This window comes from Thermobia domestica, chromosome 1 (genome assembly GCF_964235325.1).
Source record: "Thermobia domestica chromosome 1, izTheDome1.hap1.1, whole genome shotgun sequence".
Classification (NCBI taxonomy): domain Eukaryota; kingdom Metazoa; phylum Arthropoda; class Insecta; order Zygentoma; family Lepismatidae; genus Thermobia; species Thermobia domestica.
The window spans coordinates 290,967,682-290,992,841 of NC_137454.1; the positions used below are offsets into that span (position 1 = coordinate 290,967,682).

At 36.7% G+C, this 25,160-nt stretch overlaps 1 protein-coding gene across 2 annotated transcripts in view; it reads left to right on the plus strand.

The window, feature by feature from the left end:
* Positions 1 to 25,160, plus strand: part of LOC145661357 (carboxypeptidase E-like) — a 262,276-nt gene that overhangs the window by 119,363 nt on the left and 117,753 nt on the right. For both annotated transcript variants that reach the window (XM_081726702.1, XM_081726703.1), the window contains exon 3: positions 24,097 to 24,252. In XM_081726702.1, the coding sequence (XP_081582828.1) occupies positions 24,097 to 24,252 (156 nt within the window). The remainder of the gene's footprint in view (positions 1 to 24,096; positions 24,253 to 25,160) is intronic.

Below are 25,160 nucleotides of genomic sequence, written 5' to 3' on the forward strand. Positions count from 1 at the left end.
AGTTCGAGGAAGAAAGAAAAAAAAAAAAGAGTTGGCTTTGCTTATCATCGAGGAAATCTAAATATAAATTGGTTCCTGATAGCATAGCCTGGTTTCCAGAAGGAAAAGATATTATGAAGGAGATAGAGTTTGTGCCCTTGCAAATTGCTTTCCCTTGTTGACGTGAAATTATTACCTGTCACAGCGGGAAAGAGGAAAATAAGTTAAAATAAAAAACTAACTAGCCGTATGATGTCAGACGATCTATGAGAAGTACTATTTGCTTCCTCCTTCATATTCGTCTCACCTCATGTTCTTCATCTCTTTTTCTTATATTGTCTATCATGTTCTTACCAGTTTTTCTCTTTATCTCTTATTTGGAAAAAAATAATTTACAGTTTTTAAATCCTAAATATAGTAACACAGACATAGACTCAAGTTTGTTTTTCATGAAACCAAAATTATTAAGTTTGAAGCTATGGGAGAGGTGGGCAATGGCGATCACCTAAGAAAAATGGGTTATTACGTAGTTTCATTTGCAAAATGTATTGAAACAAATCTGTAAATACGTACTTCAATCCTTCTACAATAAGTGTGTAAAATTAAAAAGAGGATCATTCTTTCAGTTCGGGAACTAACTAACTAACTAACTCTATGGCCTATGGAACCCAGAGGTTCAATGCCGCGTTCACAAAAGCTCTCCACTGACTTCTATCCTTAGCTAAGTGCATCCAGTTTCTACTTTGTATTCCAATCTCTGCGAGATCCGTCTTAATATTGTCCTCCCATCTGCGCCTAGGTCTTCCTAATGGTCGTTTCCCGATTGGTCTTCCAGTCAAGACTTTGAAAGCGTTTCTACTTTCTTCCATTCTAGCTACATGAACCGCCCACCTAAGCCTCCTAGACTTCACGACCCTAACAATGTTGGATGAACCATATAAATTATGTAGTTCCTCGTTATGAAGTTTCCGCCATTCCCCATTCCCGTTCCTCTTGTTCGTCTCAGGATCTTATTCTCAAATACTTTCAGTCTATGTTCTTCCCTCAGAGTAAGTGACCATGTTTCGCAGCCATACAGAACAACAGCCATGATTATCGCTTTGTATATTTTAAGCTTCAAATTTCTCGACAAAATTAGCAACGACAGGAGATTTTGAACCGAATAGTAACACGAATTCCCTGCTTTTAGTCGACATTTAATTTCTCCGTGAATATGATTTTCCTCTGTTAATATTGATCCTAGATAGTTGAAATTATCCACTTTATCAAAAGTATTATTTAATATTTTAAAGCATCCATAATTTGCTGTATTCCGGTCCCGACGCACTTCCGTGTCAGTTCGGGAACACGATGGAAAAAACACAAATTGCTAGTTTGGTCGCCATTCCCATCACATGTTGGTAATGGCGATCACAGTACAAGCTTAATAAACACACACAGTTTCATAAGCAGTTCAAGACTGAGAAAATTCAACTGAATGTTTTATTGACGGTTTTTCAAAGACACGTTATAGATATATCCACGTGGTGAGTCCACAACAGTACAGTCAGCATGCACCCACGATCCACAAAGGTTAAACTGATACCAAAGTTTCAGTGTTTGACTCAAGTAGGCGTATTACCTATCTTAGGTCTAGCCTCTTTCATAATTTTTGGCTGGAGAAGTATTCCAAATGTTTGTTAGGAATGGTGATCACCATGACCGGTGATGGTGATGGTAAACCGATCACGTTGATCGGCATTCCCAACATTGTGCCGTTTTAAAAATTGAGCTGGGTATACTGTAAAACGTAGTTTATTTGAAATATAACTATGTGTCGTGCATTAGACGTAAATATAACTTTTTATGAATCTTAGTAACTTCAAGATCTTACAACTTAAAATTGTACGTATCGTGAGTTGAAATATGCAGATCCTTATAAGAAAATCAACAAAAACAAGTTTCAGCACGTTGTAGACTTCAGTCTTCTCTGACAACTTCCTCGACAATACAGAAGAAACCTTGCTACAAGAGGCAATGGCAGCACTAGTTTGACTTCTTCTCGGGTCACGCAAGAGGGCAAAGTGGGCTGATCGCCATTCCCTTCCTCTTCCCTAGTCTTCATTTCATGATTATAAATTTTTAAATTTAAAGATATGCATGTTAAAAAATGAGCGATGAATTACATGCTTCTTATGAAAATATGAATTTTGTTAGAATTCTGCAGATATTGATAACCAGACATTATAGACAGATGCTATTGAACCGAGCATAAATAACATTCGACTTGTGCGATATTTGTGTGTCTATTCATCTGTCTGATTGTTCGACTAAATAAATTTATTCCATTTTAATGAAAATTATGTGTCTTCCTTCAATAAGCAGAAATAACTTTATTTTTGGAGTTCTAATCCATCAAGGATAAGGGATAAAATCCACTCCATGGTATAAGATTGAATATATACATGCAGCACAATTTACCAATATAAATCACGTGAAACTTATTCAGCTATGGCAAAACATGGTGTATATACGAGGGTCGTCCACAAAGTAAAGAACGTTTTGGCATGATTAAATAAAAAGCAAAAGATATCAGCACAAAACTTTATTTACAAAGCCACAGGACCTTACTCTACTTTTCTATGTAATCGCCATAGTTGTCAAGACATTTGTTATAATGTGGAACCATTTTTTAAATGCCGATGTCACACTCATCTGCCACCAAAGATTTGAGCCAGGCTGTCACTGCTTGCTTGAGTTCCTCATCATTTGCGAACTGTTTTCCAACCAGAACTTCCTTAAGTTTCAGGAAGAAGTGAAATGTTTGTTTTCCTTAATTTTTCTTCGACTTTTTTCTTCAGTTCTTCCGTAATAAGTGATGGCCTCCGATCTTCATCATGCATGCTGCTCCTTCCTTGATTAAACATAATGCACCACTTCCTTACTGATGACTCGTTCATTGCACTATCACCATAAACATTCTTTATTTGCCTATACGTTTCAATAGGCTTAATTTGTCGCGCGATGCGCAATCGTTCTTTGCTTTCTGGACGGCTCTCATAGTTTCTTTACTGCATTCAAATCATCCCACAGTCAGGGACGTACGCAGGGGGTGGGTCCTGGGGGGCCGGACCCCCCCCCCGAAATTTCGACTTTTGCGTGAATTTAGTCTAATTTTAGGGGCAATTTTAGAAATTTTAATATAAAATACCCTCATATTGAGTTTGAACCCCTCCCTAAATAAATTCCTGCGTACGCTACTGCCCACAGTTGAGCTTAAAATCTGCCAAAGAAACTCCCCCAATTAAAAAAAAAAAATAGAGGATTTTCCTCCACACGCTTTTTTATTTATTTATTTATTTATTTATTGCTGGAAGTTCCACGATAACTTTCATAAAATTCATTTGGTTTTGATACAATAGTATGTATACTCGTGTTTTTTTTTTTTTTCCTCTTTTCGTATTCCCTTCTGCTTAGATGAAATCATTCAAGAATGAGCGGTGAATTTAGCTCCCTAATGTGAGATCTCCTCCAATTAAAAAATATAATTCACGATATATTTCGTAACTATAATAGATTTTGATTCAACATGGTTCATATTTTTTTTAGGTTTCACAATCATCCCAGTAAGGAGACTTGCATTTGAAATCAATCGAGATTGAAGTAGTGAACTTACCTCAACATCGCTCTCCACATGGGTTAGAAACATATGTCGGTAATAATTTTCGTAAAAAAAATATTCTGGTATATGTCTTTCACATAATTCCCAGTGCTTGTAATAGAACTGAATCAAATACGAGAACTTACTTAACTTCTCCCCCTCAGATGTTAGGAGTTGAAATGAGTCAATGTTGAGGGAGTGCATTTGCTCCTGTTCAATAACATATTTACAGTAAAAAAATTAAATTTTATTGAACATAATTTATGTTGGAGGTTAGAGATTTTGGAGTTGAAATTAGTATGAGGGAAGAGGGGAGGTATAGCTCGTTTCAACAATGCATAGTATCACTAGTAATCAGTTGCAGTCTTACTTTGATGTGATTGACTCGGCGAGTGGCCACAATTTCTAATTAGTTTTAAATCGTGTTATGAATTTCAAAAAAACATACATTTTTCATGTTGATTTTCAGTCATTCCTTTCTCACACCTCTGTGATAAAATCAACCATGCTCATGTTTAAATCTATACCACTGGCACTACTGATTCTTCCACTGCTTTTGATCCAAATTATGACCGGGCTTTTCCTGCGTACGGTAAGCGAGTCGTTGTTCGTAGTATAGTAGTGATACATTTAAAAGGTGTTGTTATAACAACACCAACAATATAACTCTCAGCTCAGCTTCATAGATTTTGCAAAGTTGCAATTTGGATATCATTGCGAAGTGTTCTATGTCTGAATTGAACAATCTATGTTGGCAGTATAACTCTAACCATTGCTGTAAGACAATTGCTAATGAAATTGTCATTTAGCGATTATATATAAATTTACCCCTTCTAGCTGTTTTCATCATTATTTAATTTTCTTAGAAAACAAGAACACTATATTTCGCACTACTTCAATCGAACTCATCCTCTCGAAATCATCCGGCTATATACGAGTGTGAAATAAGTTATGCAGGCTTTTGGTTCCCGAATTGTGAGTGGTCAAATTTTGGAACATATTTTCGAAAAAAACATAAATCGAACTCACCTTGTAAATATTAAACTTGGGATTGTAGTATTTCTTCACCTGCTATAAAAGAATGCGAAATATTGTGTTGCTCACGATCTTGGCTCCCGAATTATGTGCGGTCAAATTTTGATTCATATTTTAGAAAAAAAAAGTTACGTGAACTCGTCTGATCGCGGTGATCCATGACTTACTGTATAAAAATGTGAAGTACGTTGTGGAAGGTTAGTTTTCGAGTTGTAGTTAAAATTTAGCATCATATGTAGGTATTTTCGAAAAAAGGAACATTCACCAAACTAATTCAATTAAGATCAAACTCGGCATGGTAGTAAACCTTGACATGGTATATAAGTGAGTTAAATATTATGTTCTGCATGCTTTTCGTTCCCAAGTTATGGGCTGTCAAATTTTGTGTCATATTTAAAAAAAAAAAAATCATACACCAAACTCATCTGATCAGGATCAAACTTGACATCATGGTAGACAGTAATCTGCTATATAAATGGTAATATTATATTGTGCAGGCTTCCGTTTCCCCAGTTATGGATGATCAAATTTCGCGTCGTATTTTCGAAAGCAGAAAACATCAAAGGAAACTCATCCGATCGGAATCAAGCTTGGCATGGTGGTAAACCTTGATATGTAAACGTATGAAAGGTTATGTATATGTCGTTCAAGCTTTTGATTCATGAGTTATGGAAGTCAAACATTACCTCATATATTCGAAAACAAAAACATACAGCTAACTTCTCCTATCGGGATCAAAGTTGAAGTGATGGCAAATCGTGACTCGCCATATAAATGTATGAAATATTATGTGTAGGCTATCGGTTCGTGATTTATGGGCGGTCAAATTTCGTCTCACACTTGAAGAAAAAGAAAAAGAACATTAACCGAAATTATCCGATCAGGATCAAATTTGGGATTTTGTAAACCTTGAGCTGCTATATAAACGTGTGAAACTTTATGTCGTACAGACTTTAGTTCTTAAATTATGGGCTGTCAAACTTGGGTCGTATTTTGAAAAGAAAGAAACATGCATGGCACTAATTCATTCAGGATCGCACTTGGCATTTTGCTAAACATGGGCCTCCTACATAAAACAAGTAAGTAGTAGTGGCATGTGTACATCACGTGAAAGAATTTGGTTTGTATGGTGTTATATTTCCTCAACTAATATTGAAACCGAAAGTGGTAGTAGAATTCTCCCACTTCCGGTTTTAGTAGACGGATTAGAATGGGGACGGAATACATTCTTGAGACATAATTGACTGCAGATGACCAATTCTTGCTATCTATTACGGTGTTTGCTTTATATAAATCACCGTTAAAACCGGAAATGGATAATTTTCTCCTATTTCCGGGTTTAATAGAGAGATTAGTCTGCAGGTGGAACATATACATTAACATATGACTGATTGCAGGAAACCACTTCTCGCTACCTGTTCCTGTTTTTACTCCATAACGATCAATGTTACAACACGAATTTGCCACTTTCGGTTCTAGTAGAAATATTAAACTGAAGACAAAATATATATCTTGAGATGCTTATAGGAAACCTGTTCTCGCTATATATTACTGTTTTTATTCTATAGCAATCAACGTTAAAATCGGAAGTGTTGATATCCGAAACTTCCGGTTTGAAAAAAGATTCTTCCTATTCATAGAATGCTAAATTGATTTTAAAAAAACGCTTTTCGCTAACTTTTATTATTTTTACTTTAAGTAGATCAATATTGAAGTTGGAAGTTGTAGTGGATTTCTAGTGCATTCGGTTTTAATAGATAGTAAATGAAGATGGAATATGTTCTTGGGACGCTTAGTCGATTCCAGAAAGCGCTTTCTTGCTAATTATCTATTATGCTTTTAATTCTACGACAATCATCGTTAAAATCTGGAATAACTTATTTCTGCCACTTCTGGTTTGATTGCGGGGTTAAGAGAAAAATGGTACCTATCCTTAAAACGCTACTTGATTTTATTCTTTTTTTTTTTTTTTAGAAAAACTTTGCTCTCTATCTCTAATCATTTTTGCTCTATGTAAAAAAATCAATATTGAAACCGAATATTGTAGCAAATTTCTACCACTTCCTTTGTTACTAGAGAGTTAAGGATGGAGATGAAATATCTTCTTGTGACGATTAATCCATCACAGAAAACCGCTTTCCGCTATTTGTTACCGTTCCTGCTCTATATTAATCAACGTAAAAACCGATATTGCTTTATTTCTATCATTTCTGGTTTGTGTATCGCTTCCGTAAACGAACTCGATTTCTAATTTTTGATCCTCTATATCCTAACCAAATTTGGTGGTGTCTTATCAAGTAATCCTTGATATTTTAATGTCTCCCGGACGGATGGACATACGGACAGGGTAAATATATAAAATGGGTTTGACCAACCAATTTGTAACAGGATTTGTTCCTAATTGTAGTACTTCAGTCTACAAAGTAAAAGTTTCATCCTTATGAGCAATCGAATACAAATTTTAAAGAGGAAAAGTAATCCCTGCCAGGGATGAAAAAGTTTTCTTCTCAAGGGTATAACGTTGAAGGGCTAGTGTATGGTTCGGAAGTGAGGACTAGTCCGGGTTCGATTCTCATTTGGGTAGGAATCTGATGGTTCCGAGTTACAGTATAATGGGCCTTCAATGTGATGAGTTTTTTGTTCAAGTGACATCAAGAATAAATCATGAACTACCTTTAATGGTTAGGCTTAGCTGAGTGATGATACACACGCTCTACCATTGTCTCACATAACCTTTTGTGGGATCCGGTTCGACACTCGACACCGTCACATACGTCAGCAATATACGTATGTTCCACAATATTATTCATCGAGAACGGTTTCCTCGTTCAAATGTCTCATATCAAGCCCTAGATAGACCAATAACATCATAGTTACTAATCCAAACGGGACTCGAACATCGTCAGGGAACATTCAGAGACGATCGTATATACCTGAATACCTTTGAATTTCTTGTAATGAATGAAACTGCGCATAATCTCAAATTAAAATATGTTATTATGTACGAGAACGCACACTACGACACACAAATACTTGAATTATTTTATGTTAACATGCACGTTGAAACATTCACTGCTTTTCACATCACTTTGAAGTGTCCAGAAAGATATTTTGATTTGGTGGCGAAAACTTTTATTATCATCATTCAAATCAGATACTTACGTTAACATAGACCATTATTAACATCAAAACAAAAATGTTTTAACTTGCAAAAAATATACTGAGATTTACGAAGTTGGAAAATTTCGTGTAAATATTTCACATTTTCACTACTTTAAATTTATACGCACTGCGCAGTTACGAAAGAATTAATCTTTGCTCATGTAAGAATATCACGAAGCAAACGAATAACCGACGTACGCGATTCACATTACATTTACATTAACGTTTAACAGGAATAATCTCCGAAAATACTTTTAACAGTCTTTTTAACTCAGATAAAGGTTATCGCAACATTTTTGACGAAACATCTGGTCGTTTCTTCGTAAAATTTTACATTTTTGCCGAGCTGAGAGATACTCTTGTTCACTCTTGTAAATTATTTCCCAAATCACATGGAAAATACATCACCAGTGCCGGATATATAAACCGCAAGACTCCGCAGTGCGAGGGAGGGCGGACCCTAAGGGGCCCAATTCAAAGATCCCTTGCACCTTGCCTGTACATACTAATTTTTAAAACACTTCAAAAAGAATTATATTTTCACAATAGTTTACTTACTTGAACCATGTAATGAGCTACCAGGACTGACAACGACGCATGAGATGTCTCTTACTTTTACTAACTTGTTAGCAGTCTACCCAAAGGCCAGATTAAGTATCTCAGCCGTGATATTCAAAATCAAATCATCCATTACCTCTCTTCATACTTAGAGGCCAATTTATTGAAGGAAATTATCAAAGATCAAACGAGTTTCATTATTCGCTATGTAAATTTTACAGAAGTAATCGACAGCGTAGAAAACGAAGTTTTTAGACGGGTCGAGATTGAAGAAGTTAAAAAAAAACAAAAAAAAAAAAAAAAACAGGATTTTACATGTAAGAAATCTAACTGCACCCGGACTTGCAACTCTAGTGTTAAGTCATTTGGAGAAATTGGGATTGTCTGTGAAAAAATGCAGAGGGCAGGGATGATGGCGCTGCTGTGATGAGTGGTGCTTACTCAGGTGTTCAGAAGACACTTCAAGAAATTGAGGAACGAGTTATATATATATATACGATACGTATATACATACGAGCTAGGCGCGGATCCAAGGGGGACTTTAGCCCCCCTTGACGCTCAGGTATACACTGGATAAAATGGACTTCAATTCTTCTTTACACTGGATAAAGCGGCAAACTATGGTTTAGTCCCTCCCTTGATCATATCCTGGATCCGCCACTATATATATTCACTGCGCGGTAAACCTTGTCATTAATGATGCCGTCAAAGGTTTAAAAGAATTTGCCAATTATTTCACAACGCTCCAGGATTTGAATATATATTTAGACCAAAGTATAAATAAGTGGGATGTTCTGTCATCATTGACAGGAAAATCAGATGTCACTTTGAAAAAGCTCAATCCAATCAGATGAACCTCACGGTATCAGTTCATTGTAGCTATTAGGTTGAGGTATGCTGATGTAATGAAAACTCTCCGAAAACTTTCACGGACAAGTATGAAGGCTAACGAGGTATCAGAAGCGGAGCGATTGGTGAAAGTAATGAATGACTTCCTTCGATTTTGTTTCTGACTGTGGGGTGCTGTCAAAAATATTTTCACAACTGAACATTGCATAGCAATTTCTTCAAACTAAACAAAGTGACCTTGAGAAAGCTTTACGCTAGGGATGCGCACGAGACGAGTCGAGACAGGATTTTCCTGACAAAATTCGAGTCGAGACACGGCTCTTCCAATAGAAAAATATAGACCTTCGAGTCGAGACATCACTTTTACAGCACATTTTCGACTCGAGACGGCCATAAATCTTGTCTCGTGCGCATCCCTACGCACTCTTGAAGGGAGCCGAGAGGAATTGAAGAGCATGAGAGAAGAATACCATCAAATAAAACAAGAGGCCACAACTGTTGCTGCAAAGTGGAAAGTCAACCCTGTGTTCGTAGACCAAAAAGGCAAACACTTCGATGAACTGGTAGAAGATCATAGATTTTCGGGCACAAGGCGTGCTTCAGGGTTCATGTTTACCATAGACTTCCAGATATCTCGTACAATGAAATGGAGAACATCGTTACAGACAATTCTTGATGAATTTTCAGTCCTATTCCCGAAAGTACTTGTGAAGCTTTCAGGCGAAGAAATTTTAGTTAAGACTGAAAAACTACAAAAGAATTACCAGCAAGACATTCGCCTGTCGCTACTATTGGAATTAATTACCCTTCACTTTGGACTTAAAAACCATATTTCAAAGATCAACACTGTTCTTGAATTGGCGGTATTACTGTACGTCGAGTTTAATACTATTGCCCCAAGTTATCCTGAAGTTTTGACTACTCTTGCTTTATTCCTGACTTACCTGTGACTTTGGCTTCCGTTGAAAGGTCATTCCCAGTCTTAGAGAGGATCAAGAGCTATTTGTGTTCAATGACATAGGAGAGAATGAGCGACTTGGAAACGTTGGCAATCAACCATGAGAGGCTTCTACCATTGAAAAGAGAAATCTACGGGAGTTTGCGAAGAGTTTCAAGGAGGACGGATTTCTTGTTAAATATAAGTGTTTGAATCTATATTCCATAGTAAATAGAACACTAGGAATATTTCATTAAAATGTACTGTACTATTAAAGAAAGTATTAGATATAGAGGGGGCTCTTGCAAATTTTCTCGCGGGGGGGGCGAAGTTTCTAGATCCGGTAATGCACATGACTGATTTCCTTCTGCATGTAACAAAATTCAGCAAAAGCATAATGGCCTGAGGTGAAAGAAAACTTTCACAGAATAAAATATTCATTGGTTACACTCAACAGAATTGAATAGTAATTAACACTGTTGAATTAGTTTTCAATATTTTTCTCTCTTCGCTCCGATGTTTGCTGATCTTTTAGGGACTAATTTTACACACAGTACAATGCCATTGAAGGCGTGTCGAAAGTAGTGTGAGCGGAGGACTGTGAATTTGCATAATCTGAATAAATTACTAAAATTATTAATATGCAAAGATGCAAATAAGGGAGGAATCTTAATATTTAAACTGATATTTACTTTAAATTACTTTAGCCTCCTGCCACAAAGTTAATCTAGTGAATTTAGTCAGTCGGTAGAGTCTTAGAATGAATAAAAATTAAAATTTTGAAAAAGATAAACAAGATTCCTGTTATGCATGAAACTCTAACTTACAGGTTTCTATGGTTTTAACACCCATCCTGTATGTGAAAGATACCCACAATATGCTCATCGCAATTACGATCCATAGATAGACCCAGCTTCTGGCCTGAAAAGCAAACAAGAAAGACAAAAAGGGTAACACATTACCTTGCGGCCAACTGCAACAATAAAAGGAGTCAACATTCCAGTGGTAATCCTGCTTTAATGCACCACTTCCGTAATTTCAGAGCACACAGAAATTATATTTACAAAAGCACTCGCGCGCGTGGTCTTGCTAAGAGACCTAAGCAAAAGAAAAAAAAAATATATTTCTTTTAATATTTCTTTCTCACACTTTGAGCTCGTATTACTGTTTGTGCACTTTTATTTTCATCACGCCGCACTCTTCTTTCTTGAAGTGTCTCTAGTTTCACAACTGAATGCGCTTCTGGGTCGAGTTTCTCCCAAAGTTGTGGACCATCTTCTTCCTAGGTTCTGCTAACCGTCAGATTTCCTCTCCCATGGAATTCCAGTAAACACCAGAGTCGGTTCAACTGGGTAGTCCTTGGTGTGATACAACGATAAAATACATTTGTTATTTGACGAATGTTCTCATGACGTTCTCTTGCACAAAAACCCGCCTACTTAATACAAGCAAAAATAGCTCAGTTCTTGTATTTTATGGGTTTTAATTAAACTATACTATACGATAGCATTGGAGATTTCCTATAGAACACGGCAATGCTTTTTCTTAACTAAGAATGGTATTCGCTTTCGATTTCACTGTTAGTGTGAACAAGTGATATTGCGTGTGACGTAAACATGGCACAAAATTGATACCGGTGCGAAGCACTTTACGACATATGATGTAAAGCTTTGTCTCTTCTCACTAGTAAATTGTGATATATGTCGCACTTTGTCTCATCTCACTTTTGTGAAAATACACTTCTAAATATATACATAATCGGTATCTCCAACTCTCCCATTCCACCACGAGAATGTTAGTCCGGAGAAAAACGAGGAAATACTGAAAGTAAACTAGCTATGGTTGCTCATTTTACAGCACACACGCACAGAATATCAGTGTGTAACTAACGCACTATTCTTATACACACATCTCTGAATGGTCAGAGTTCCAACAAGCTGCCGGTCAACACTATTACGATTTGCAGTACTTGATCTGCACTGTCTCGCGATTTAGCAATAACTCCCTCTCTGGTTGTCCCGAGTACCGTTTTATTCCTTTGCAGTTTCATTGTTTCTTTCAACTGCTGAGTTGGGCCGAACCAAAGTAGCCCGCTCCACTGGAATAGGGGTGAAGGTGCATCCCTCACCTGCGAGTTTCCAGTGACCTAAATAACTTAAAAAAAAACACACACTTGTTCATGTTCTTTCCCACTTTGTCTATCACTTCAATGGCATCGTTGTCTGTCACTATGTTAGTTAACTTGCTTAATAATCAAGCTTCAATTTAGTATCTGTTACGCGCACATACTGTGCCGTAATTACGAGAAATATTAACACAAACACCAACATTATTTAAACTCTGTCACTTGACATGTTTACTTAAACACCTTTGTCAGGTGACACCACCTATCGTCGATACCAGGAACTGCTTGAACAAGTGACATTGAATATGATGAATTACAGAAACGGATGCATTTGAAGGATTTGGTTTCTGAACAAATTAATGAAGTTAATTAAACGAATTAAATGGACTATGCAAGATGTAAACACATTAAAATGACTTTAGATAAGGCTGAAGTAGCCTGACACATGATAAACAACATAATATTACTGATTGGAAGGTCGCTTTTCCTTTGTAACAGTATTGCCTTCTCGGTTATATTAAAAAAAAAAACAAAGGTATGTGTTCGTCTCCCTGCCTACCTTCCACAACCACAAACTAGGCCTACTGGTATTAGTACAAGCCAATTTGACAAAACAAAATATATATATCGAACTACATATGTCTAATACTACGGGAACACCCAGAAAGTTTATTTACATAACATAACACATATTATCATTCAAATCATATCAGCGGAGCAGACGATAACTATATTTTTACAGAGACATCTAGCGGTTGTCACGGAACCATTACAAACAACGTTCTAGACAGCTTCCCCTCTAGTTCAAGTGGACTCGTCAATAATTTTAAAATAGTCGACTTTTCTTTCTTTGAGAATGTTCCGTTGGCAAAACGACGCTTCACAAGTCGAACACGCTAAAAATGGGCGTGTTTAAAAAAAATAACACCTCTTTGTATTCGGATTTCTCTCATAGACATGCTAAAAATTTTATGATTTTTAGAGTATTGTCTCTCTAGGACTTGTGTCTCGGCGGTGCTAGTGTATGCTACTTCCTATAACAACACTAAGAAATTCAACTAGCAATACATCTAAGCAAAATCTGAATCTCACAGGTTTTCTATCCTTATTCAGATGGTTATATTGATTTCAAAAATCTTCTACAACGTGGGAGTCCAACGCTCCGTTAAGCACACCTGCTTTCTTTAAGTTTTTTTTTCTCTGGGAAGCTTTCTCTGCCTCTATCCATGCAAACTAGCATATCAAATACAAAATTCGCTATCTTCTTAAACGTTAATATTAATTAATATCACATTCTCATTGCTTCTCGCTTAAGTCCAGCCCTGTTGTTCATTACTATTCATTTACATAATACAATAAACCATAAATATACATAGAAATATTAATAAAAGTTATATGTTCCCGCTGGTAATTATTTAAATCTCAAAATCCTTTATATGCAAATTCCTAATTAAATTGAAATATTATTCATAATTTCACAAAAAATTTACATATGCAAATCATCTTATAACACAGATAATGTGACGTTCACATTTATTCCCCTCATAAGGAAATGCAACCGTTAATCGCTTAATCGTTGCATTTTCTCAGAAGTTGTACTAATCTACTTTACGTAAATCACCTACATATTCCGTATATACTCACTTTATACAAGATTTCCCTAAATACATCAATATGTCCTAACAATAATAAAATGGTAAACTAAGCACTAATAACAAACAAATAATAATCCCTAACATGTCATAATCACTTTATACTCATAATTCTATACAAAATTCATTTCTTTCATAACATCCTGATTCAGCTGTTGTATTACACTCCGCGCAACTACTCTCTTGAAGGCCAGACGTAAAGAGGTGCGTCTGGGAGTGTTTCTTTCTTCTTCAGCTCTCCATCCTGTATGACGTGCTGTGTTTATTTCCTGCCTTTCCTACGTCATCAGGTCAGCTGTGTCCTGAGGAGGCGTGGCTTCACGCTGAACGTATTTTTTCAGGTGGAACACGTTTCTCTTCATTAATACTTCCTTAGTCTCAGGATCACCGAGCGTGCAGACATTATTCTGCGCAGTGGAGAGTGTCAAGTAAGGTCCCGTGTAAAGGAGCATCATCTTCTTGGTAATGCCAGAGAAAGCGTCAGATTTGGGAAAAGCTCTCACCAGTACCAAATCTCCAACCTCGAAACGCGCTGGCTCGCGACGTTTATCGAAGGCCTTCTTTCTTCGCTGTGCTGACTTCTTCAGATTATTTGCTGCTAGCTCAACGTAATATTTCAACGATTTGTGTCTCTCTACTTCTGGGATCTCAAATAATCTCGCCAGTTCTTTCGACGGTGATTCTCCCAGGTGCACTTGAAATGGACTTAGACCAGTCGACAGATGTACGCTTGAGTTGAGACACTTTTCGATTTTCTCAAGGTGTTTGGGCCATTCTCTCTGCTTGTCATGGCACAATTTTCGTAACATTCTCACTGTCGATTTTACACCCACCTCAGCCATGTTTCCTTGGGGATAGTACGGAGTACTATAGATGGGCTTAAGGTTTAAGTCCGAGAGTTCCTTCTTCCACTTGGCACTTGAAAACTGTGTCCCATTGTCTGTCAAGATGACCTCAGCAGACGGACACAGTTTCAGGAACTCCTTCAGCTTCTTTACCGCTGTGTCTGTGGTGGCCCTTCTGCACGCATAGAGACCAATCAACTTGGAGAAAGCATCCACGCATACAAGGATGTATGACACGTTGCCTACCCCCACAGGGAGAGGCCCCAACCAGTCCAGACAGACCATGTACCCGGGGCGACGCACTAAAACAGGGTTCAGTGGTCCCGAACGATACATGTGAGGGGGGGATGCTTTCTGGCACAGACCACAGGAAGCTGAGAATTTCTTTATGGCATTCCTCATCTTCGGCCAAACAAAATATTCAGTTAACATTGGCACAAGCTTGCTAGCAGACAGATGTCCTCGCTCATTGTGGTAATATTCCAACAATGGCTGCACTAGCACTTCCGGTATGCAAATCCGTAGACCGGAACGGTCACGTTTACATAGCCGTCCATTTGAGAGCAAGTACTGGTGGTTCTCGCTGGCTGTTTTCCCTGAGTTTTCCTGGTTCTGCAGCTTTCTCTTGACGTCGCCAAATACAGGGTCAGAAGTTTGCAGCTCTGGCAACACTGCAATAAGTTCCCTTAACTGACTCGGAATGTGGGTCAGTATTGTCATCAGAGATTCATTCAATACCAATTTCTTTGCCTTATCGAATTGAACTCCTGTATTTGGTGGGTACCTGGAATGGTAGTCGCTTAAATTGTCCTTAGACTTTACATACTCAAATTCGAATGTCAACATATTCAAAGTTAGTACCCAACGCATCAGACGCTGTGACGTAAGTCTACATAACAGCAGAAAACGTATCGATTGATGGTCGCTGCGAATTTTGAAGAAATTGCCTACCAAATAGTGTTTAAACTTGCACACGCCATCAATTACACCAGCCATCTCTTTCTCTGAAATTCCATAGTTACGTTCTGCTGCATTAAAGATGCGTGACGTCATTCCTATTACACGGACCTCGCCATTGTCGTCCAGTTGATAAAGATGTGACGAACAACTTACATCGGAAGCGTCACATTCCAAAATAAGTTGTTTGTCAGGGAGCGGCTTCTTCAGCACTACTTTCTCTCTGAAGACTTCGCGTATCCTTTGAAACGCTACGTCGTGACAAGGCAACCATTGATATTTCACTCCCTTCTTTAACAACTGAAACAATGGGTATAACATTTCTGAATACTGTGTACTGAATATTCTATAGAATTGACAGTACCCAATAAAACTTCTCAATTCTTTCACGTTTCTCGGTTTGCGAAATTCCATTACCTTCTCCAGTTTCTCCTGCGACTTCTCAATTCCAGCAGGGGAGAGGTCATAGCCAAGAATGGAAATTCTCCGGCGGGCAAATTGGCACTTTTTCAATCTTAAAGTTAGGCCACCTACTTTCAACTTCCCTAACACAATATCAAGATGGCGTAGATGCTCATCAAAAGAAAATGACGATATGGTTACATCATCAACATAATGGCCACAAAAGTCACGACACTCATCCCCGAGAATGGAGTTGATCGCACGCACACATGAAGCTAAGCTCTGCTTGGTCCCAAAGGGAAGCTTCTTGAATACATACGTAATTCCGTCGTGAAGGAAACCTAAATATTTCTGGCTGTTTTCCTCAACTAGAATTTGCATGAAAGAATCCACTGCATCTAAACTAGAGAACCAACGCCGTTCACATAAGTCTTGCAATGTGCACAGTGCAGGGATTGGTTGATCGAATTCTGTGCGCGTAATAGCACCGAGCTTTCTCGCATCCAAACAAGTTCTCAAGGTCCCATTCTTTTTCGGCACAATCACGAGTGGACTTAGATAAGAAGTGGGATGCTTCTTGATTATACCCCACGTCAACCAACGATTAATGGTGTTAGTTACAGCCGTCCGGTGTCGCAGAGGATACGGATACATCCTTGTCTTCATGGGTCGATCATCGGTCACCTCAATGGAATGCTGGTAATCCCTAATGGTACCGGGCTTCTCGTCAAATATGCTTCGATGTTTGTAGAGCACGTCGTACAACTTTTGCTTTTCCTCCCCACTCAAATCAGTATACTTTTCGACATGATCTCTAATTTCTTCTGGGGTAGCCTGGGTTCGAACCTTCGCCCATTCCTGTGGCGAGTATACGACGTTTGCAAGTTCGGCTGCAGTTGGGAACTTCCCATCGTCCAACTGGCTGCGCAGGGTAGCCAACTCTCCCTGGTGGCCTCCGCCTGCTGACGCTCGCTCGAACTGCTCTGTAGTCAGCGGTCCTCTCCTCGACACGCACATACTACTAAGTGTGGGATTCTCACAATCAACCACATCCTCTTCGAACTCCCAGGATAATTTTCTTATGAAAAGGTCTTCTTCCTCTATTTCGATGTCTCGAAAAGAAACTTCTATATGGTGGGGATGGTTAAGCGAAAGGACGTTTCTCTCATAATCTAGGATCGCTCTACTTTCTACAAAGAACTGTGAACCCAAAATGAGTTCACGGTTCAGCCCTTTCACTACTATTGCCGAAGTATAGTACTCCTTTTCTGCAATCACTAACTCTAACAATACTTGGCCGATGATCGAAGCGACGGCGCGACCGAACGCTGAACTGACTCTAATATTTGCTGACTTAATGAACGCTGGTGGGGGATCTCGCTTACGTATTTCTTCCCAACATTGCAATGAGATAGCCGAGATGCTCGCGCCACTATCCAATAATGCCAGAATTTTGCTATTAAATAGACCTACTTCTACCTCAGGAAGTGTTACTAAATTGTTATTGGGTAGCTTTTCGGTCGAACTATCTAAAAGGTTCCTAAAAATCGCATTCGTCTCTTCAAACAACTCTTTGTTTATTTTAATTTTGTCCCCATTTCTCTGTAAAAGCATAATTTCGGGCTGACGAATGTCGTTATTTCCTTCACGATCGAAATGTGTCGTGCTAATTATACGTCTACAGGTTTCACAATCCCCATTCTCAAGTGTCTCTAAAGTCTTTACAAATGTCTCACTACTTTCTTCTTTTTCTTCTTCTACAACATTGTTGCATGCAATAACACAATTACGCATATCCTCAGAAATACTGTGCCGTAATTACGAGAAATATTAACACAAACACCAACATTATTTAAACTCTGTCACTTGACATGTTTACTTAAACACCTTTGTCAGGTGACACCACCTATCGTCGATACCAGGAACTGCTTGAACAAGTGACATTGAATATGATGAATTACAGAAACGGATGCATTTGAAGGATTTGGTTTCTGAACAAATTAATGAAGTTAATTAAACGAATTAAATGGACTATGCAAGATGTAAACACATTAAAATGACTTTAGATAAGGCTGAAGTAGCCTGACACATGATAAACAACATAATATTACTGATTGGAAGGTCGCTTTTCCTTTGTAACAGTATTGCCTTCTCGGTTATATTAAAAAAAAAAAACAAAGGTATGTGTTCGTCTCCCTGCCTACCTTCCACAACCACAAACTAGGCCTACTGGTATTAGTACAAGCCAATTTGACAAAACAAAATATATATATCGAACTACATATGTCTAATACTACGGGAACACCCAGAAAGTTTATTTACATAACATAACACATATTATCATTCAAATCATATCAGCGGAGCAGACGATAACTATATTTTTACAGAGACATCTAGCGGTTGTCACGGAACCATTACAAACAACGTTCTAGACAGCTTCCCCTCTAGTTCAAGTGGACTCGTCAATAATTTTAAAATAGTCGACTTTTCTTTCTTTGAGAATGTTCCGTTGGCAAAACGACGCTTCACAAGTCGAACACGCTAAAAATGGGCGTGTTTAAAAAAAATAACACCTCTTTGTATTCGGATTTCTCTCATAGACATGCTAAAAATTTTATGATTTTTAGAGTATTGTCTCTCTAGGACTTGTGTCTCGGCGGTGCTAGTGTATGCTACTTCCTATAACAACACTAAGAAATTCAACTAGCAATACATCTAAGCAAAATCTGAATCTCACAGGTTTTCTATCCTTATTCAGATGGTTATATTGATTTCAAAAATCTTCTACAACGTGGGAGTCCAACGCTCCGTTAAGCACACCTGCTTTCTTTAAGTTTTTTTTTTCTCTGGGAAGCTTTCTCTGCCTCTATCCATGCAAACTAGCATATCAAATACAAAATTCGCTATCTTCTTAAACGTTAATATTAATTAATATCACATTCTCATTGCTTCTCGCTTAAGTCCAGCCCTGTTGTTCATTACTATTCATTTACATAATACAATAAACCATAAATATACATAGAAATATTAATAAAAGTTATATGTTCCCGCTGGTAATTATTTAAATCTCAAAATCCTTTATATGCAAATTCCTAATTAAATTGAAATATTATTCATAATTTCACAAAAAATTTACATATGCAAATCATCTTATAACACAGATAATGTGACGTTCACAGTAGGGAAGAGAAATTGTTTGAACATCTGTGGTTTGTTGTTCGGAAAACGAAAATTAACATTCGTATATTTGGAGGGGCTCCTCGGACTATCTTTTGAGCGAAAATAAAAACTATCATGTGAGGCTCCTCTAAAGGTTTAAGTACAAAACCTCGCGGCCAGAACCTCGCGGTCCAAAATCTCGCCGGGCCGAAACCTCGCCTGTCCAAAACCTCGCGGGCCAAAACCTCGCCTTGCCAAAACCTCGCATCCCAAAATCTCGTCATACCCAAAATCTTCCCTGGCCAAAACCTCGCGGTCCTGATCTCGGACACAGAATCTCGCCTGGTCTAAACTACGTGGGACGTAATCTCGCCTGGTAAAGAATGTCGTCAGTATAAAACGTCGTCACGACGATTTCTTCGATATAGAATGCTCTATATATTGCTATATTTATATATTTTGCAATAACGCATAATTGCATTAAAACAATGAGCAGAAAAGATTCTAACGAGTGCATTGAAAATCTATCCTATATAAAAATGAAAACGACTACGTTTGTGACAATATACCTCTTGAGCCACCCGACCGATCTCGATCAAATTTTCAACATAAATGAGGTTCGGGCCTGGGATGTATTTAATAATTTTACTTAGACGGCCTAACTAAGGGCAGGGGGAGATATATAAAATATAAATAAAACTTAATAACTCTTGAACCACAAGACCAATCTCGATCTAATTTGCCACACAGATCAGGTTAGAGCCTGGAATGGTTTTTATCATTTCACTTTGACGGGAAGGAGGGGAAGGGGGAGACATATAGAAATACATAAAAATGAAAGTGGCTGCGTTTGTGACTTAATAACTCTTGAATCACCCGACCGGTCTCGATCAAATTTACAACATATATGGGGTTTGAGTTTGGGATGGTTTTTATTCACTTTGACAGTGATCTTAGGAAATTCTAACAAAATCGAATAATATTTATGAAAGTATGAAATAATATCTGCGTTTTTACGTTCCTCGATCATGCCTTGTAGGTTAAAGGAGACGTACATGAACAGGATAAAGGAAATGGTGGAATGAAGAAAGTGGGAGGAAACCGTAATACCCCGAGAAAGCCCACGCATACGATATTTTGTATTTTCTTCTTCTTCTTCTTCTTCTTCTTCTTCTTCTTATTATTATTATTATTATTATTATTATTATTATTATTATTATTATTATTATTTGTAATATGGAATTGCATATTAAGAAACTCATTGGGTGAATTTTAAGAAAGGTTTTATTCCGCAAGTTTTGGCCAAGCGAGATTTTGGTCCGAAAGGGTTTGACCAGGCAAGATTTTGGCGCACTAGGTTTTGGGCAGTGAGGTTCTGGCCCCGCGAGGTTCGGGCGGCGAGGTTTTAGCCAAGCGAAATTTTGGGTTGTGGTTTCGGCCGCGAGATTTCGTCCGTATCCCCCTCTAAGGTTGACAATGAGCTCACAAATGGTATCAACGGAGAACGGACTAATTACTTTCCACTAAAAAGTAATTAGAATCCTGTTCAGTCTTGAAATTTGGTTTCAGATTAGCAAAATCCAAGGCTATGTGAGACATGGCCCTACATCTTATCCTTAGGCTATGTAGGATCCGAACCACATGAGCAACCGCCGGGAATCGACCTAGAGTCTGAAAAATCAAAGAACTTTGAAACTAAAAGATAGCAACCAAATATTTTTAAAGTAAAAAAAAATATCAAACAAAAAATTTATTGAAGAAAAATTATGGGAATAAATAAAATTTTTATACAATTCTTAAACAACAAAAAAATAATAATAATAACCGCTTAATTTGTTTTTCAAGCCAAATAACTTCATGTTAAGACTAACAGTTCAATTTGATAATCAAATGAATGTTTAAAACAACCGTGAAACTATTCTTATTTTCTTCATTTTAAATTGCTTTTGAACAAAAATATAATTTTTTGTTTGAAAAATTCTTCTTGACTTTTATTTTAAAATTTCTTTTGAACAAAATTCTTGTTCAGTATTTTCATTTCAAAATTTCTTTTGAACTAAAATTCTTTTTAACTCTTTTCATTTTGGATTTTTTCAATAAAAATCGAAAGAAATTTTCGTTTCAAAAATTTTTGTTGCACTTTTTTTTTACTCCAAAATTTCTTTGAACAAAATTCTGAAACTACTTTTTTTGCAAGATAAAAGATCTTGTAATTTTTTTTCATAAAAATAAAATTTGAATTTCCAATCGAAAAACTGAAACGAAATTTTTGTCTAAAAATTAATCTTGATGTCTCAGAAAATAAACCAAACTCGATTTTCTAGAAGAAACTTTTTCGGAACTTTGGGTCATCAAATGATATACAAAATAACATTTTTCAACCAAAATATTTTTCCTGATACAATATACATACATATATAATACAGGCTTGTAAATGAGAATGACGTGATCTTTTGGTCTTCTGGATGAGTAGGAACGAGTTCTGTATTTTTTTTTTAAAAAAAGATATAATGTTACTATATATTTTGATTATTATTTTGTTTAATGGAGACTAACTACTAATCATTCATGAGTACATGATTATTTATTGTAAGTGTAGTTGCATGAACATTGTATTACAATCATACAAACCTATTCAAAAATGTTTTGTAAGCGAGAGGGAATACGAGAGACAAAGAGAATAAATTTAAAAGCGTTTATTTTATTTTTCAAATCAGTTCCTTAACGGTTAACTGTTTAACTTTTTCCGGAAAAATGAAACCGTTTAATCTATTCATCAAACAGGAAGTTTAACAGTTAACCGTGGAACTTCTTAAAATATGGTTTCAGTATTCATCATCGATGCAGTGTGGAAACACTCGTTTACATGTATTCTCGCTACCTGATAGTTCTAACAAAGCTAATTCTGTGAAGTAAATGTTTTTCAGTCTCTTTATTGCGGTCAAAACATATATACAAGAAAGTCTGCCGTAAAGAGTATTTAAAAAGTTTGATTAGGAAATCTGACAAAAAAACTTTTAGTCAATATATAAAATTTCAAATATGCTTCAAGGTAGAGAATTTAATAATACATTTCCCATGCCTGAATCTGATTCATTGCTGACTACAGTATATGAGAGGATAACAGGTTGTTGTATCTTCAATGTTGAGATCCATTTACTGTTGAACGCTTGCCCTTTCACAGAAGACGATAGAGAGAGATGACATGAATAGTTGGTGTGCAGAGAATAAGATGTATTTTCACTACCACTGCTGCGACGTTTATGAGAAGTGGGGAAAAAGGGAATGGCTATTAGGGTTTTGGAGTATTACACAAATAATTGGTCTCATCAAGCTTCCTTTACTGCTTTTTCTTTTTCTTCCTCCAATCTTAGTTTTGTCACATAGCCATATGGAACGATATCGTAGGAGTCATCGTCTAAAAATCGTCTGTGAGTATATTGAATCTTCTACTTTCTTCATGCGACGATACAATCATTTTTGGTTCAACATATTATATGAGAGATTGTGAAAGGGACTTGGTAATGGTTTTGATCCAACCCATCTGCTTCATTTGTAAACTGCAGTTTTTTGGCCAGCACCAACATAACCCTTCATATAGGCTGGTTCACCGTATGATTGTAATTCGTCAGACATACATCTTAAGTATGTTGATATTCAACAGTTGGTTTTCCTGAATTTTCTGAATATATTACGGAATCTGTATTAAAATGTAACAAACTTCTTTGTAATATTTCCAGGCGGCATCATGGTTCAGTGGACAGCACTTGCCTCTGGTGTGTGAGGTCCCTGATTCGATCCCCGGTCAAGTAAGTTTGTGATACACAACATGATATCCGTGTTTTTTGGGGGGTGGGATACTCCCGTTTCTTCCCAAATTTTCATTCTTCCAATTCTTCCACTATCATTCACTTGCCTTAATCATCCCTTTTCCTCAGCCTCAGGGACATTTGTAATCATCGGGCGTTGAACTGAAAGATTTCATTTCTTTTTCATTTATTTTTTGTAGTACCTCCAGGTACTGGTCTATATCTTTTAATTTCGCTTGAGGTGTTGTAAACGATACGAGTACAAGATTTGTGTTTGGTTCTGCACAGGTACGTGTTGATTGTGGTCCAAGAATATTACATACTATACCGTATCATTTACACGAACGCTTTGGTGAACTTCAGTATCTGCTAACGTCAGTTTTTCGTACAATTCTCGAGGCATTGAATTTAAATTTGTTACTCAGTGCATCCGGGTTCCTACACATGTTATAATGTCGCAGGATAGAGTAATATGTTGTGTGTACTACAAATACTAAAGCAAATACAGAATGTATTATCTCAGCAAGGTTTTGAAGTAACTTCTCTTCACCTTTGTTTAAAAACAGGTTTTGGCTTTAAGAAAAGCAAGTAATTAGGAAAGTATTGGATAAGTAAATATTATATTTTATTTGCCAGTATTTGCTTCAAAGTATAACACCCCAGTACACTGGTTTTCAGCCGTTAATGAGTATCCTTTGGGAGGATGCGTTACTTATTTCAAGATCTTTTTATTTTAATATAGAGCTTTACAATAAAAACTTTCTACATAATTTTGCAATCGATTGAAACATCTTCAGTATTTTTTAAATATAATCAAAATCTAAAACATCTGGCGTATATAGAAGTATTATCATATTATACCATTAATCGTGATCAAAAATTGCAATCTTTATAAAGTTAAGGTAGTAAAAGATTGAAAGCCAAAGATCTAGCAAATTGAATCTTTCAATAGATAATATAATGTTATTTGATATATTTCTTTTATAGGGTGGACAGGATTATTTGATTGGCCGATGTAACAATAATAGCGTCGATCTCAATCGCAACTTTCCGGACTTGGATCGAATCATGTTTGGTAACGAGCAGTCTCATATTGAACACAATAATCACCTTCTGGAGCAAGTAGATCGCCTGGATGAACCGGTGAGTTTCCGTCTCTTTATTGTTTTGACCTATAGTAAAATATTGAAATCTATATAAGAAAGTGGACTTCGTCAGTCTACTTCGTTGATCTAATTTTAATGTTTATTACTGGGCACTTTCGTACAAAAATGTGCCAAGTTCAGGAGTGTAATTTCATTACTATTATTTATTGTATAGGAGATGAGAGTTAAATAATCCAAAGTGTAGTATAAAATATAATATTGATACTCACTGGTAACTGAGGAATAAATCATATGGAAATCATATAAACACAAAATTGGTCACGTCATCCCTATTATTATTATTATTATTATTATTATTATTATTAGTAGTAGTAGTAGTAGTAGTAGTAGTAGTAGTAGTAGTAGTAGTAGTAGTAGTAATAGTAGTAATAGTAGTAGTTGTTGTTGTTGTTGTAGTTGTTGTAATAGTATTTATAGATATGTTTCAATACTAACGGAAGCTAGTAATAAGTTAATAATAAATAAGCTTTCTCAAGATACTCTGCTTATTTCACAGGATTAACCGTGAATTTTGGCAGACCACAAATTCAGGTCACACGAATGTCACGCTCGACCTGTTTGCTTAATATATGTATCTAATATGCCTTAAGCATAATTTTCAAAGGTGACCAAAGTTTCCAAAACCGATCTTTCTCTCAGTACAGCAAATAAAATTTGGAATTACGAACTAAATGGATTTTAGACAGAAGAAAAAAGTTAGTAGACTCCGGATACCACACGTTTCACTACGGAATGTCAGTTGCGGGATTCATTTATATATCGTAGTATTGAGGTAGTTTGTGATACTAAACTTGATCTTCCTTTACTTCCGAATTTTTTGTGGAATAAAAATGACAAACTTGAATGTGTCATTAGGATTTTTTTTAAATATTCCGATACGATACA